The 17,055-nt window shown below is 41.9% G+C and overlaps 1 protein-coding gene across 5 annotated transcripts in view; it reads left to right on the plus strand.

Annotated features, from left to right (window-relative positions):
• Positions 1 to 247: 247 nt before the first annotated feature.
• The window catches only part of espn (espin), a 40,028-nt gene continuing 23,220 nt past the window's right edge, over positions 248 to 17,055 (plus strand). For 2 of the 5 annotated variants that reach the window (XM_035160376.2, XM_035160377.2), the window contains exons 1-7: positions 252 to 1,072; positions 2,818 to 3,011; positions 9,710 to 9,896; positions 10,442 to 10,624; positions 11,420 to 11,551; positions 13,284 to 13,539; positions 14,033 to 14,316. In XM_035160376.2, coding sequence (XP_035016267.1) covers positions 773 to 1,072; positions 2,818 to 3,011; positions 9,710 to 9,896; positions 10,442 to 10,624; positions 11,420 to 11,551; positions 13,284 to 13,539; positions 14,033 to 14,316 — 1,536 coding nt within the window. In that variant the 5' untranslated portion in view covers positions 252 to 772. Of the gene's footprint in view, positions 1,073 to 2,817; positions 3,012 to 9,709; positions 9,897 to 10,441; positions 10,625 to 11,419; positions 11,552 to 13,283; positions 13,540 to 14,032; positions 14,317 to 17,055 lie in introns of all 5 variants that reach the window. The other 3 variants (XM_035160378.2, XM_035160381.2, XM_035160379.2) reach the window with 3 other exon arrangements.

The following is a 17,055-nucleotide window of genomic DNA, read 5'->3' on the forward strand; positions in this document are numbered from 1 at the left end:
AATGCTGCTTTCATGGACATATAGAATTAATGCCAGGAAGCCTGCATACAAACCACAGACATGTGTTTGAAAGGTTAATTGCCAAATGAGTATTCAGCCGTTGGTCTAATTGACTTGACGCCCACCACCGCAGTTGTGTAACTTGTGCATATTCTCAGGTTTTAAGTCGTCGCACTGCGCCTTTAACTTCTGAGCCGATTTCCCAGGGAGCAACAACCTGTACTCGGCTCAGCGATCCTCCCCCTGATGGATTATTTAGCAGGCGCTCAGTCCCATGTCGCCATCTGCCAGAAGAAGAAAAACACTGCGGAATATTCTCCTGATCGTAAACTGTTATCCGGAAGCAAACGGGGTAAACAAACCAGTTTTATTTAAAAAAAGGCGCTTTAGTGAAACACAGAGCAACAGGTGTTCAGCATCCTGCGTGCGTAAAATAGACAAGAAGCGGATTACTGACCCACATCGTCCGGTACAAACATTGACATCAGGTTAGTTTATCACTGAGATAAATAAGAGTGAACTGAGCTTTTCTTCAACATGTGAAAAAAACACGTGTCATTTGCTTAAAAGCTGCAGCTCTTGAATGGAATCGGATCTTGCTTTGCGCATTTGGCTCTGGAAGGATGCGGGGCGATAATTGAGCTTCCCCTTCAAAGTTAACAGACTGGAAATCAACTACAACCTAGTGAGTACGATGCTGATCACATCCACGCGGTGAAGCTGACCGGGATCGACCCTCGCTGAGCAGAAGGGACGAGTGGTGCACGGCATCATGGTGCTGGAGGGGGACCGGGCGCTGCTCGCCGCCAGGCAGGGCGACGTGCAGGCTCTCAAAGCGCAGCTAGCGGCCAAAGCGCTGAGCGGCGACGTGAAGGATGTTCTGGGGGCTTCGCCGGTCCACCACGCAGCCCGGGCCGGAAGACTCGCCTGCCTGCGGTACCTGGTGGAGGAGGCAGGACTGCCGGGCAACTGCCTGGCCAACAACGGGGCGAGCCCGGCGCATGACGCAGCAGCCACGGGCAACCTGGCCTGCTTGCAGTGGCTGCTGACCCAGGGTGGATGTCGGCCAGAGGTGAGTGAGCGTTGAAGTGTGGCAGACAGCAGCCTCCTGCCATTTCTCTAATGTGAGGCCTGCGTGTCAAACCTTCTCTCACCCAGTTCCTCTCCAGGTGAACCCATGTGGGGCTGGACAGGTCCAACTGGGGTTCAGTGGATCTGGGGCATATTCTCATTAATGTCAGTGTACTGTCATGTTTCAAATATAGATTACAAGTGTTTCCCTGACAGAGATTCCAATTTGGACGTAAAAAAGGTCCTGATACAATATTTACATCATCATCACACAATGAACCCATAAAATCCAAATGGCAGATTCACTCATATCTTCTTCTCATAGAAGAGGAGCCAAAGCACAGTAAACCTTTAAATGTGAACTGGCTAAATATTATGTTTCACACACTCTTTTTGTGTCTGTTTAATGAGGCATTTGGCAATAAATGTGCTTTTAACCTGTTCATGACGCTTCACAATAGTTCTGTAAAACCAGAATCAATTTATCTTTAACTGGTGATGTTATTGGTCTGATTCTAACAAAAGATACGTTTTCATCCAATATGTTGGCAATGGCAAATCTACACTGCCTCATGTTCCCATGGTAATGAAACATATGCAAAACTGGATTTGCAAATCTGAGAGACCTTTACAATTACCTCACTTCCATGGGGCTGCTGGTAGTGAGATGAGACGTTTTCACACCAGGGAAGGAAAGCAGCACACACTTTGAAGGAGTCTCAGGAGGAGCTGAAGTACAGTTTTATTGTTCTTAATGCTTAATGATTAACGTTTATTATTATTACACAGCCATTATAGTCTGTTGTGACCAATATGTTGTTTTTCTTTAGAAACAGAATAACAGATCCATCTCAGTCGGCCATTTTCAGTGTCTGCTTATACTATACAAGTTATGCTGTAGCGTATCTGTAGTGAGGAAACCCATGTAGGCATGTAGACACCATGCACCCAGCCAGTTAGTTTCAGATTCGTCCCTCAGACTGTGTTGGTTCTGAGGCAGCAGTGCTAAGCCACTACACTGATGCTTATTATGCCTCCTCTTCTTCAAAAAATGATTTAGACCAACACACAAGGCACAGAAGCACCACACCTGAGCTGGTGCGGCACTTGATCTGACCTGTAGTCATCTATGATTCTAAATTTAAAACACAGAGTAATAAGAGCTCCGTCATCTACTTACTGTCTCCATTACTTTTGAGGACTGCTTGACAGAGCACTGAAGAGCAACAAAGAGCCTTCCAAACCAGAAGCCAGAGTGTACCTTGGACACTGTTTATACCATCCAACTTGAACACTTAAGTTTCTTATCAAGAATGTGGTTTGTGTGTGTGTGTGTGTGCGCGCGCGTGTGTGTGTAATTTTCACAAACAAGGTATTATTGTACACAAGCTAAGTACAGACTTACATACTTGCTTAAAAATATACCTTCATAAGTTGTGCAGGTTCCTTACACATTTACCAACTTTCATCAGCTTTTGCTTGTAAATATTTGTATGCTTGTGTATTAACCTTCTAATTGCATGAGAAATGCTTTCAGTATTCACTGTTTTAGCAGTTTTTATACGTCACCTCATCTGCAGGACTAAGTTACTGCATGATCCGTTGCACTATCTTTATTTTGCATTTGTTCATATATTTATTCTGTAGCATTTTAAATGTATCCATACTAATCATCTATTTACCAACCCCTGAATTTCAAATGAAAATGCTAACTTGTTTGAGTAAATCTTTCTGTTTGCTTTATAGGACAAGGACAGCTCTGGGGCCACTGTTCTCCATCTTGCATCCCGCTTCAGTCACAACGAGATCACTGATTGGCTGCTGAAGAGTTGTGAGGTGGACCCCGGGGCCTCCACCGACACGGGCGCCGTACCTGTTCACTATGCTGCTGCCAAGGGAGACCTGCCGTCTCTGCGACTGTTATTGGGGCACAGCCCAAAGTAAGAGCCACATGGTTTTGTCTGTAAAGCGGCCTGTATGCTTCCTGTCACTGTGCTCTTGTTGCTGTTGACTAACAGTGATTTGATTCTGTAACATATGACACTTGGTTAGAACACAATCTCATAAAGGGTGTTGAGTCTTTTTTTAATTTAAATATCTTTTTCAAATGACGTGTGAGATTTAACACACAAGACATAGTGGTGGTCACTTCATGATGGCCACTTTCCATTTAACGTATCGGTATTCAAATCTGTATCTTGAAGGTAGTTTCTTGTATCACCTTGTTATTCCCATTCTATAAAGAGGTTGTGAATTCCTAAATTGAAATGAAAATCTGAAGGACTTGTCATGTTACCTGTTTAACAGACATGAAAACATTTGGATAAAAAATCCAAACCAATATGGCAGTATATCACAATTATATATATTACACATAGCCTACAAAAAGATTTAAAGCTAATCTTTCCTAATCCATGACTATTATTCAGGATTTTTTCTCTCTCTGTCTTTCTCGGCAGCCATGAAGCACTTTTGATCCTTGAAAACTTATCTTGGAGTGCATCCACACTTCAGATTCTAAACTGTTGACATTTTGGGAGTCTGATATTGATAAATCAGCTCCCATGTCTTTTCAAATTATTCACCAAATAATTTAGGACTGATTCAGGCACAGCCAGAGTACTACTGCAACTCATGATCATTTCCATTATCGATTACTCTGTTATTTTCTCAGTCGAATGAGTGGACTGTAAAACATCAGAAACGTTGAAAAAGCAAACCCTCATATTTGAGAACCTGTAAACAACACGTAGCAGGTTTTCCTGAAAAATAATTTCTTTCTATCAGTCTCTTTAATAGTATTTAGGAGTGTTTATGTGATTATATATGTGATATTTACCTATGCCAAAAGGTATTATGTTTTCATCTGTATGTGTTTATTTGGTAGTTAGCAGGATTATGCAAAAACGACTCAAACCAATTTCCATGAAATTTAGTGGAAGCTTGGAGCATGATCCAAGGAAGAACCCATTACATTTTGGTGCAGATCCAGGTTAGGGGGCGGGATTTTTGAGGGACCGGGATTCTTCCACATTTTATTGATAAAAAAAACAAAAAAACAGGGATATATGGGGGACTGATATTTATGAGTGTGAGCTTTTTAGTGCAGACCCAAATAATAATCCGGATTTAGTGAATTTCACTGTGGTTTCATAACAGGACTGTTGGGCCTTGGTGGAGGTATGCACTCTACTGAGTGACATTCTAGTTTTATGGCGTGTTTCTGTGCACCTCGACGAAGAGCATCCTTAATCAGTGCAGTAGCAGACCCACCACTGCCTTACAGAGATACACCCCACCCAATATGGAACACATAATCTAATGGGTGAGGTGTAAAGAGGACTGAATCGCCTTTTTTGGGAAGCAGTACTAATCCCAAGATAAGCACTAACTGACAGCACAACTCTCCATGCAGCACTCTACAAAGAGGCCAGGTGTAAAGTCCCCTCATTCTCTTTCTCAACCAGAGATTGGTTTGGATCGTATTAAGATGTGTAATGATCATGAATGATGACGCAATTTATGTGCTGAGTTGGCAGCTTAAAGGTCTCAGTATTAAACGGTGGTTACACAACTGGAACCGAATGCGTGTGAAGATAATTCAACTGTATTGTTCGGAGTATTATGAGAAAAGTGCCAGTGGAAAAGCGCCTTGGCCAGATTTGTTACACGCCAGCATCACTGAGCCACCAGCTGAGATATATGTGCCGCGTTGACAATATGGGCTGCAGCTTTGATTGACAGCCTATTATCAGATCACCGTGAATACATATATTTGTAAAACTAATATTCAAAGGGATCTGTGCCGCCATTGCCAAGTAGGTGAGCATGTTAATTAATTGTTAAATATTTCATCTCAGCACCATATACACTATATGTATATTCTGTAGCAGCACATATTACTGTGGTCTAATAGTAATATGTTTAAGCAGTTACAGACACTGGAGTAAACACTTGTGAGAAAAGGTGTTAGCTGTGTTAAGTAGTTGTGTTTTGACATTTGTTAATTTTTGCATTGCACTACAAAGAACAAAATGCTTTTTACTGACACATACAGCAAGTTAGGAGATAGGGTTCAGTGTGTTGCTCAGGGGCTTCTCGGCAGAGAGAGTAGTAGTAAAAAACTTGTATTCTTTTTTATTTTACTTTATTACTATTGTGTTGAATTGTTCTGACTCTATTGGGCTTGTCCGGGCACTAGTACACATTCTGCACCTCCAATATTGTCTAGTTGCACCCCAGACAGGTGCGTAGCTGCTGAAAATTTAATGAGTCTCAGGGACACGGTAGCACCCTGATAGCTGGGTCCCATTCACTCTTCTCCACCCCCACCCCCAATGCTGTTTACCGCTGTCTCCATGGTGACACACAGTAGTGCCAAGCGGCGATAAGATAATGAGGGAAACAAATCCATTTGAATAGATGGATAGTGGCTTTTCTCAGACATTGTGTGGAATGGAACTTTGCAGCAGCGAGATAGCATTGTTGTCTCAGTCTTTATTACAAGACACAAATTTGTATCAGCGAGTTTTAGGGGGTAATTGGAGAGCTCAGTTTGTTCTACTTCACGAGGATAATATGACCCCTTTGTTACATCATCGCTTCAGTAACTGGCTGCCTAATGATGACAACATGGTGAGAGTGTTGCTGCACAGAGGTAATAGTACATACACCAACACTTCACAGTTAACATAAACAACATCCACTACATTTCCACTGCCAGTATTAGGACATTTTGTTGAGGGGTGGAGCATGACCCGAGGTCAAATTTAAGTTTTCGAGCGGATCCAGGGTTTTGCTTCACCTTCTTCAACGCTGTGATATAGGGCATTTGGCAATATTGTAGAATTCTCAGAGAAGTCCTACTTCGGGGGACCGATATTTATGAGTGTGTGCAATTTCGTGCAGATCCCAAAAAATAAATAGATCTAACAAATTAAAATGTGGGGACTGTTGGGCCTTGGCGGAGGTGTAAGTTCGGACATTTTTTTTCACAATTTATCGTAACACAACCTCAAAACACTGAGAATCCTTTGCTCAAGATCTCAAGCCTCCATCTAGGCCTTGACTAGGAAAGACAAATAGAGGTCTGGAGGCTGGTTTGAAGGTTAAGGCTAAATATGTTTAGCTAAAAAAAACTGTTTAAAGCAATTTGGATTATTAGTGAGTATTACAAATGTGACACACAACAAATGTGTTCTCTTTTGACTGTCATGCCGACAAAAGTCCTGTGTGAACTGAAGACAAACACAGAGAGGAGACGTCTTATCATAAAACTGCTGCACTACTTTAACTGCCTGCAATTTTCTCCATTATGCAACCTGTTCCTTTGTTTTAAGATTAGAGGAACACAGATGTGGCTTTGTCTCCACATGTTTTAGTGTTCATCAGATTTATTACCCACGTCTGAATCGGTACGTCGTTTGCACATTCATCCCGGTGAAGCAAAAACCAACAGGCTCATGTGCTGTGCCTCTGCTGATAACGAGTTAGTACACAAAAGACTGTATGGATGAGAGGGAGAGAGAGAGAGAGAGAGAGGGAGGGAGGTGGGGGAGACTACAGACAGGTTACGCAATCAGCTGGTAAAGATCTTTGGCCAAGCCATAATTCCAACATGCAGTTGAGAAGAGAAGGATTTCATTAGGATATTCTAAAACACTGGTTCCCAAATTAGGGTTAGGGATCCCTTGGGGTATCACAAGTCACAGAGGGGGAGTCCTGAAATGAATTAAGTTAAACAAAAACATTTGAAAACCTGATAAAAATAGTATTTAGTATAATAGTACATAGTATTTCTATGTAACATCATACCTTGCAAAAAAAGAATCATCCACCTGGTCATCATCAAGCTCCAGCGTTCACATGGATAAGAAAACACAGTTACAGCAAAAGTACCAAAATGTCTGAATGTTGACATGACAAATTAAATCAATTAATATGACGTCTCTGAAGGTTGTTCATATTATGATTAGAATGAAAATTTGAAGTGGATGGACTGATTCTTAGGCTCAGTTACTGCCCTGTCTCACTTCGAGCTGCTGAAATGATTTCTTAACGTGACGTGTAAGTAGCACCTTTTGATACATGGAGAGTAAAGGGTAAATAGGAGAGCAGGGGTTTTCATTTTTGGCTGAGTTGCACCTATTTTCTTCGGCATTAATCTTCTTAATAACTTCTTGGTACAAGTTGGATCAAACCCCTCTCTGTTCTGTTTTACAACCGGAAGGTTTAAACTGAGGAAATGAAACACAAGGTTGTATTTTCACATGCCTTTGGGCAAAGAGCCCACAGTATTACAAGTGCATACTTTGTAGGAGTATTATTAAGTTAATTGTCGAGTTAAATCCTTAGATGTGCACTCTTAAAGTGAAGGATCACATGATCACACGAACACGAGAATTTTCTATCTAGTTTTGATTATGTGTTTCGGTGGGAGATAAAACAAAGCCCTGAAGTGGCCACATAAAACATCCCTATTGTGTAGCCTTCTTGTTTTGGGACACTGTTGTCAATAACTGCATCTAAAAGAAAATATAGACCCAAGTTGTGTGCGTTATGTCAATAAATGTCCATGTTGGAATAAATAAAACCCTTTACGTCCTACAGAAGCCACTGAGGTCACATACTAAAATACAGTGTATACATTTTCAGGTTTTCATTATTTAGACACAAAGGTAACGCACCTTTATCAGGCCAGAAGACCATTAGTGTGACATCAATTACTTCACCTGTAATGAAGATAACCCTGTTCTTTGTTACCATGTACATAGGGGATGGGAGGAGACAGTGTACAGATAATTACTCATTGGAACTGAACTGGATATATATCGAATGTCTGCTACTTCAGAGTGTGTTGTTTTTTCTTTGAGTGGCAATGTGACGGACGCTTGGCGCCCCCTCATATGTGTCGTCACACAAGGCTAACCTCTTTCTTGGCTCTTTGAAATCTACACCTGTTCTCCAACAGCGCTCCTTTAGTGGCGTGTTCAAGCCTCGAGACTTTGGAGAGTAATGACAAAGGTAGTGTTGTCAACCGCCCATCCATCTATCTTGTATCGATCTATAGACTCAACTTTATCAGTGTCACAACATTTGTGGTTTGGTTGATAGTCAAATACAAGCTTCTCTCCTCCACAGACCCCAGTGCACAGATGAACTTCAGCCCACTTTGGTTACAGCCATAAATAATTTACATGTCTGCCCACTTCCTGATGACAGAACTGCAGTTTACTGCCCTCTCTTATTTTGAAACAGAACTTTTACCTTTATTTATCCCAAAGACAAACCTGAGCCATAGATTTATTTGACAACTTATCTGTTACACCTAAAACTTCCACAGTTTTTCTGGTCGAGGATAAAACCTGAGAGATGGTCCACAAAAAGAAGCAGCCTCAAATGTAAGATTTGGACCAGGAACAAATAATGAACCTCATGTTTTAGTTTTAATTCGGGGTCTCTAGTCTTCAGGGTTGGCCTTGAGCCACATCCTTGTGAGAGAAAGCTTAGCAGGATCATGTTTGTGTCGACAGGATCCACCCACCCTGCCTCCCACCCACCCTGCCTCCCATTTCTCTCACCTTCTCTACTCCTCCTCTTCACCGACTCAGTCTGTCTTGGCCACTGGCAAACCTGCGTTAAGCACATGGCAAGTCAGGCAAAGCCAGTGGAGTGATAATCCTCTTAGGAGACTCATTGCTCATTTGTCAGTATCCAAATAAAGCATGACCTTATGGGATTTAGAGGGGAAGCACAAATTCACTCCCTGACCTCCCGCTGTGACTGAAAAGATCTGGGACAAGGAGGAAAATACGCATTAGATGTGCTTTTTCACAAGAGGCGGGGCGAAGGGCCTTTGAAAATAAAAGGGGAGAAGGATTTGTCTCAGTATTACTGCTGTCTGGTCTCAAAATAGTTGTCTGTTGACATTGTAAAAGCTGTTTTCCTGTTACCTGTCACCTGTTGCCTACAGACTACATCTAAACCTTCAAATACATTAAACATGTAAAATTGTTTAAAAACAACTACTCTGAATTTTCTTAAAGTGCAGCATCCACACTGAAATTTGCCGACAGCAGAAAAATGGCTGAATTTAAATTATAAAATGATTATAAATAAGTGACATAATGGGCACGTTAGTGAAGGTGACTGTTTCCAGGCACGACACCATCAGTAGAATGTTTGGTTTGTTTTAAAGGACCTTGTGTAATGGTTTTGCATCTAATTTAAATGTTGGATTGACATTTGAAACTCAGGTTGTCCCCTAGTTTACAAAGCCTGAAAGAAAATATCGCTGGAAGAAATCCATGCTGTGATTCTATTTGCCTTTTTTGCAAGAATGGGTCTGTGAATGAAACTAGTTCCACCGGACATCACCAGTCTGTCCTGTTTGTACACTGATCATCACGCAATTTAAATCCCAGTGAGCTACATGGGAGTGTAACTTCCCGTTTCTGGATGTCAGTAGATCTTAAATGTGTAATCTGGCTTATGTGTTGAAGACTTGAATGCACAGTTAACTTTATATTTGTTTATGCCCAATAAGTGACAAAAGGAGGAAAGCCTGTGAGAAACAACCTCCATAATATAGAAATCTGTTTATTTATTTATTTACCTTTCCATTTTATTTTCCCTGCAGTGTTGTCAACTCCAAAACTAAGAATGGTGCCACGCCGCTCTACCTGGCCTGCCAGGAGGGTCATCTAGAGGTCGTCCAATACCTGGTGAAGGATTGCGGAGCCAATCCAAGCATCAGAGCCAATGATGGGATGACATCACTGCACGCTGCTGCCCAAATGGGCCACAACACGGTCATCGTCTGGCTGGTACGACACTACAAATCTTGTAAACAAACGCAGAATGCATTTGTTTTGTCCTTCATTCTATTATACTAAATCTGATGCAAGGCAAATAAACTCATCAATTAAAATGACTTTTTAATTTATGTTGTGTTAATAATACTGAGTTCTAGTCTTCAGTCTTTGTATTTATTATTATTTTGTGTCCAAATGACTCTTCATTAGCATCAGAAGTACTTTGTTTCAACATGATTTAACTGAAGTGGTTCTTGGGCTCCTGAGTCATGGAAACAAAATATCTCTAATGACACAAGCAACAACGTACCTCCAACAATCTCAAGTAACTGCTCCTCACCTGTAGAGTCAGGACAGTAAAATATCTTGATTGATTGATTGTCTGAAGCAATTCAGAAAAGCCTCAGATATGTACTACAAGTGATGCTGCAGTTTTGAACCCTTCAGCCTTTTTCCTATTCTACATACATCCTTTACTTCATCATTCCTTTAAATATGTACAGAATTCCTTTTGTTGAATATGACTGTAACTTAGGTCATTATTCTCCCTCCATTAGATGAGTTTCACAGAGATCAGCCTGACGGACAAGGACAGCGACGGGGCCACGGCCATGCACTTTGCAGCCAGTCGTGGTCATGCGAAGGTGCTCAGCTGGCTGCTGCTGCACGGAGGAGATATAGTCACCGACAGCTGGGGAGGGACCCCGCTTCACGATGCGGCAGAGAACGGTGAACTGGAGGTGTGTGGTTGCATTGTGTATAATAAGTCACCACAGAAACGGGCTACGTGATTTTAATAAAGTGAAGATTTGCCATGTGTTCTAGTTGATTTATATTAAACACAGTATGTTAGTCAAACTATTCATAATTCACACGTAGAGCGGATCTCTTCAGTTGTATCATTATTTCATCAATTATTTCTACAAACCCAATCAATACATAAGAAATGTAATAAATTGGCACGATAATATTGGAATATAAAGGCTTTCTATAGATGTATGATTTCATTTGCCAGGTAGATTTTAATTGGACGGTGTCAACTACTTTCCTGAACAATATTCACAGAGGTTGTGTCAGAGCGTTATGATTCGGACTGAGTTTCACACTTGACCATCTGTTTTGAATGAAAGGCCTCTACCTTATGGTTTTGCTCCCACTCCAACCTAATACTTTGACTAATGTTTTGTTGTGTCAAATTCTGGTCAGCTCAACTGTTCGTTTCAGCTCAAGCTTGAAACGAACGCTTTAAACTATTTCCAAGTTTGTGTTCATCAAAAAGCAATGATTTGTGTTACAAGAGATGAAAGTTTAACCCATCATTAAAGGCTATGGAAGTAAAATGTTACAGTCATATTCCGAGTCTGCTTTTAGGGAGGATATTTAGTCACCCATGATCTGCTATAGTTTATGAGTAATCAGCTCCACACATGATCAGTGAGGTTGTGGTGACTAATTCAAATGTTGTGTGGAACAGGATTCATATTCTTCCCATTTTTCTCTCACTTTGTCTGTTCCTGTGTCACATCACCGCCCAGTGCTGTCAGATCCTCGTGGTGAACGGTGTGGACCTGGGCATCAGGGACCAGGACGGCTTCTCAGCAGCAGACCTGGCCGAGTACAACGGCCACTCCCAGTGTGCCAAGTATCTGCGCACTGTGGAGAACATGGTAAGAGACACAGCGATGCCACGCTGCAGTGTGAGGATCATTTTAACTGCACAAATATATAATGTTATATATTATTTCTTCATAAACAAGTAAGTTGTACATTAAGTGCAGTTGTATAGTTGATCCCAGCAGCTTAAATACACACTTATATCCTGAAATCAGGGATTTCAGCAGATTTATGTGCTGCTTTTCATTTATAAATTCCCTGATCTTTCCCAGCCTCAGGGTCGGGACCCCTTATGGGGACCTAAGAGAAATCTGAGGGGTGACATGACTAAAGCGACATGAGAGAAAACTATATAATTAGTTTTCTTTCACAGCTTTTCTTAAATTTTTACTGTTTTTGTCAAATAGATATTTTCACCTTCTTCAGGCCTTTAAAATCGGTGCTGACAAAAGGAGGTTGAACTAATTACACTAAAACTATAAGATATGACAGGGGAGTCAGGAGCAGACTGATTCATTTCACAAGTCAAGAAGGCTGCAAACCAGTGCTTTAGTTATTACAATGTTTGTTAAATAATCAGACACTGGTTAAGTTCTCATTAAACTCAGAGACACATGTCTTACCAATGTGCTTTATGCACTTTCTGTTACTAATTGGTCCATTGGGAGCTCAACTCTATCAAAACAAGACATTATTTGTTCTAGAAAATCCAGGAGGTATAAATGCTGCCTTGTTTGTTCCATAAGTAGCACAAATACCTAGAGTCTCCACTTCATCCAACTCTGCATGAAATTAAAAGTATCATAGCTGCTACTGTGACATTTGATGAACACACTGTAGTAAATATTCTGCATATTAAGTTAACATTTGGATTTAAATATCCTAATAACTAACTTGGAACATATCATCTTGAAAAACACTGAGCCAATGTGTGTCTTGACTGACATCAGGTTTTCTCAGCTAATTGCAACAGTTACACATGAGATACAGGAGCCTCCATAGCTTCAACCCAGTGAAATCCCCAAGAGGCTCAGGGAAATAATAACTCCTGCACACTGCACTGTCTCTGGTGTGCAGGAAACCCTGCCCCCACTTCTGTTCCTCCCAGAGGGGACATTCAGCCAACTGAGTCCTGCACTGTGGGAAAAGCAAAAGGGCCCCTGAGTCTTTCTGATCAGCTGTGAGACATTTCATTAGTGTGCAGTAATTAAACTCATAAAGCTGTTCTCCTCGTGTAACTCTTCAGGGACTGAGAGGAGGTGGGCTGGGAATTTGTGAATGAAAAAGATTATTTATATTGATAATAATTAATTTCTATTGAGCAGCACTCTGTTGCCACAGAGTAAGAAGGTTCCCGGTTTGAATCCTGGTTCGGCCGGGGTCTTTCATGTTTACGAGTTTGGATGTTCTCCCCATGTTTTCATGAGTTTCTAAGGGCACTCCGTCTTCCTCCCACAGTCCGAAGACTGATACTGATTAGTGTGAAGTAGACTCTAATTGCCCTGCTGTGTGAATGTGAGTGTGAATGGTTGTTTGTCTCTGTATGATGGCCCTGTGATACACTGGCCCCAATGTCAGCTGGGATTCGCTCCAGCTCCTCCTGTGACCCTCAAAGGATAAGTAGTATAGATAGGGGAAGGATAATTACTTCTATAATAGCCGTAAAAGCAACTCAATTAAAAAGAACCAGACATATTTTTATAATGAGGAATTAATTGAGAATAAACAGATGTTTTTGTAGTTTGTATTAATGTGTAAATCATATCCACTCACATCCTCTGACAGAGTGTTGAGCACCGTGTTTTGTCCCGGGACCCCTCGGCCGACCTCGAGTACAAGCAGCCGGACTCGGGCCTCTCGTCCCCGAACACAACCATGCCCCCTGCCAGCCAGGTGGCCCACTTTGACATCAGTTCCCCATCCAGCTCCCTGTCCAACTACGACTCAGCCAGCTCCAGCCAGTCCAGCACCGGGGAGAAGAGGAGCAGCCTAACAGCGTCTCGAGGGCCGCCGGCTCAGCTGAACACAGTCGCACACACAGGTCGGAAACCTTTTACACTTAAGACTAGAACAGGTGAACCAACACGGTGACTGGAAACACACTTTGCACAATGTTTTTCATTTCGATTGATCAGTTAAAATGAAATGCTGATAATCTCAACAGTAAAAGTAAAAAAATGTTATGTTATGTGAAAAAAGCTTTTCAATCATAAATCCTCACTGGCTGTTTGTTGCATGCCTCAGCTATTAACTGAAGCAGAGCTAACAACATGCAGCAGATTTGTTTCCAATTGTTCCAGGTCACAGGTGCATGATATACTGGTGCTGCACCCTAGTGGTCTGTTAAGGTTTGTTAAGGATGGAGAGGTGGACAAACCGTGTAACTCACATTTCTCACTCGTGTGAAAATGGAATGGAGTAAACGTTGAGCCATTTACTCAATGCTCTCAGTTGTTTAACATGTTTGGGTTCCTGTAATAAAACTCAGTCAGGTCTACAGTAAACATGCCAACATGGACCGTGTCTTTTCACAGGTGCATCCGAGTCGGCCATTTCAGACATGCAGGCATACATGGACATGCTAAACCCAGACATTGGCTCTGACGTGCTCAAAAAGGGTGAAATACCGGCCAATCCCACCACGAAGGCCCCGCCACCGCCGACCTATCCACCCCCACCTCCCCCACTGTGTCCTCCACCGCCACCCCCGCCTCCGGGCTACCCAGCACCCCAGCCCCCTCAGGAGCCGTCGTCAGCAGAGTTCCTGAAGGTGAAGAGCAACCTGCGGCATGTGGAGGGTAATGCCAACAAGAAAGAGGTAAGGTGGTGGTGAGCTCCTACATGGATGCAAGAGGTGAAGCTGTTTATGTGTTGAGCATCAGAGCTGTGCAAAGATTTTCTTGTCTCAGTTGCATCTTTTTTTTGGGGATCACTGGTAGTTCTTTGTCCATCAAACAGATGCACTGTACAGAGGAAGATTTGTAATATAATGAGGAAGTGTTTCCTGGTCTTTCTCATATGGGATGATGCATGTCACATGACAGCATATATTTAGTAGGCTTAGGTAGTAACTTAAATATGCACACATTCATTTATTAAAATTCTAGATATCTAAAGAATTAACATGAGTGGAATGGAACAATCCTAAACAAGCAGAGGAAGCATGGTGTTCGGGATAAATTGGCCCTTGATGCCATATTCCCTTGTGTCTAATAAGCTGGGCTGTTGCTCTGATGTGTAACAATGTGCTTTGTCTGGGTGCCCACAATGATGTTATTGTGTTAGCATAGTTAACGAGGCTAACGAGGATGCTCATTACCGTGACAGGCCTCTGGGTTGACACACAAAGGTTGTGGTGATGGGTTCGATCTTAATTCCAGTAATTAATCTGAATCTGGCCACGGATCACTCAGATCGCTGTGTATAAAGAGCCGACCAGGAGGAGCAATTAAAACTCAACAATAGTTTTGGGTGATGCGTCTTGTCGTTCAGTGCTGCTGTAAACTACTTTCAAACTGGATGTGAAGTTGTAATTCTAATTGAATTGAAGGACAACTAATCTGAGGGATCACTTTCACCTCATGAAGGATTTATTCTCTGATTGTTACCGTGTGACATCTGTCCAACCCAATTGCTGTATAGCTTCAGCCGAACACAACACAAGATAAAGATGAGAGATATTTTTGGGCTAAGTTTTAAATCCTAAGTGTTTTATTTTAATTACTTTGAAAACAGAAGAAAATAATAGTTTGAAATGATTTGTCTGTCTTTGTATGTAGTAAATGTCAAATGCCACATCCCTAAAAGCAGCCGTGTTAAAGTTTGTCAGTAAAGTATAATTTTCCTGGCACACTGCCAGGGGCTTGTGAAAAGTTTCACAGTCATCCATGATTTATGGGTATTCACTGTTGACATGGTGTACATATTTTCAATTAATATTTTTCTAAGATATTTATTTTGTGTAAGCCTTTCACATAACTAAGTAGAAGGGAAGAAATAGGCTATACGAAATTATACCAAAGGACATAAAGTATGTGGGGGTGGTTGGGGATAAAAAACAATTTTCTATCTTGTAGGGGGTCGTTGGCTGAGAAAAAATAGAGACTCTCTGCAACAAAACGTTGGGTAGCAGCAGATCCAGCTGATTTGCAGGAGAAAGTCATTTGTTCAGACAAAACAGAGGCTGTATGTATAGATCTGCCATGCAAAGTGGGCCTCGAGCTGTTAAAGTCCACCAGCAGTGACAGTGTCCTAGTGTGTGCACGCATGCTCCATCAGCTACGTGGGAGAGACTTTAATTAGTGCCGCCCCCTCTCCTCTCTGTACCCAGGTGACCGACACAGGGCGCGCCCTCATTAACATTTTAACTCAGAGGAACACGCGCGCGCAGACACACACAATCAAGATCAGTGTGTGCTATATACATTGGGAAAAACAATCTGCCTTGGGCGCCATAGTAACAGGGAACAGTAACCTCATCCAGGGACAACGTAGATCAGATAGATCAATCTCACAGCCTGCAGGTATATTGTAGTGTGCATCTCTTATTGATTCATTAAAAAGGACAGAGTAGTTAAACTGTTGAATGATGGTTTAAGTTAAATAAGTAAGAAGTGTTTTGTTTGTTTCTCTCCTCATTTGCCATCTGTATTAGCTTTGACTAAAGTCAAATGTTTCCTGTGGTGCAGCTGACAAAATGGCTTTACCACATATAATTTATTCCTTAAATCTATTGTAGTCCCTCCAGAAAACTTGGACTGTAATAAGCATACTTTCAACCATTTAATAATATAACATAATAATCCTAACGTGTGAGATTTGTGCGCAGCGGGCCATGGTGAGGGCAGCACCAGGAAATTTGTGTTTTGCATAAGAGGCATTGGGCAGGGTTGGGGAGTGGTTTGTCCGAGGGCTCCTGGTGACATCATTGTCACTGCTGTGGACAGCCGGATTGGTTATTGATGAGGCCTGTGCGTAAAGTGAGAGGGCAGGTAGAGTGACAGGTGTAGCGCTGAGGTGGTGACCACTGCTCTCGCTGCTCTGCTGAGCGGAAGGCTCTGTCCGGAGAGAGCCCCAGGGGAGGATTTCTAACGCTAAGGTAAGATGTTAAGAGGAATAAAAAGCTTTGTTTTTCACTAGAGGCGAAAGTGATGTAGAGGAAGAAGATGCAGTAAACATTACAAGTTTATTAGCAAACCTTTGGCTTATCTCTGTTCTGTTTGAGATGCTATACGGCTACTTGTGTTGCATCTGTCGTTTTTTAATTGTCTGCTTTATCTCTGTTTTGATTGTTGAATTGTAATTACTCTAACAGTCTACCTGTTATAGCATAACTATTGTAATCTGAGGCTTTTGCAACACCGCATGCAAACGTAACTGAACCATGTCAAGCGGTAACCAGGCTAAATGATGTCTCATGTTCCATACAAAAACTGTGTAAGAACAAATATTTAACATTGACTTTATGATAACAGACAGGTCCACATAATGGAGGGAAGGCTTGTCTGTGTGTGTACGTCTGTGTGGGGGATGGGAAGGTGCCGCTAATATGCTTTGT

Source organism: Hippoglossus stenolepis, chromosome 6 (genome assembly GCF_022539355.2).
Source record: "Hippoglossus stenolepis isolate QCI-W04-F060 chromosome 6, HSTE1.2, whole genome shotgun sequence".
NCBI classification, from domain to species: Eukaryota; Metazoa; Chordata; class Actinopteri; order Pleuronectiformes; family Pleuronectidae; genus Hippoglossus; species Hippoglossus stenolepis.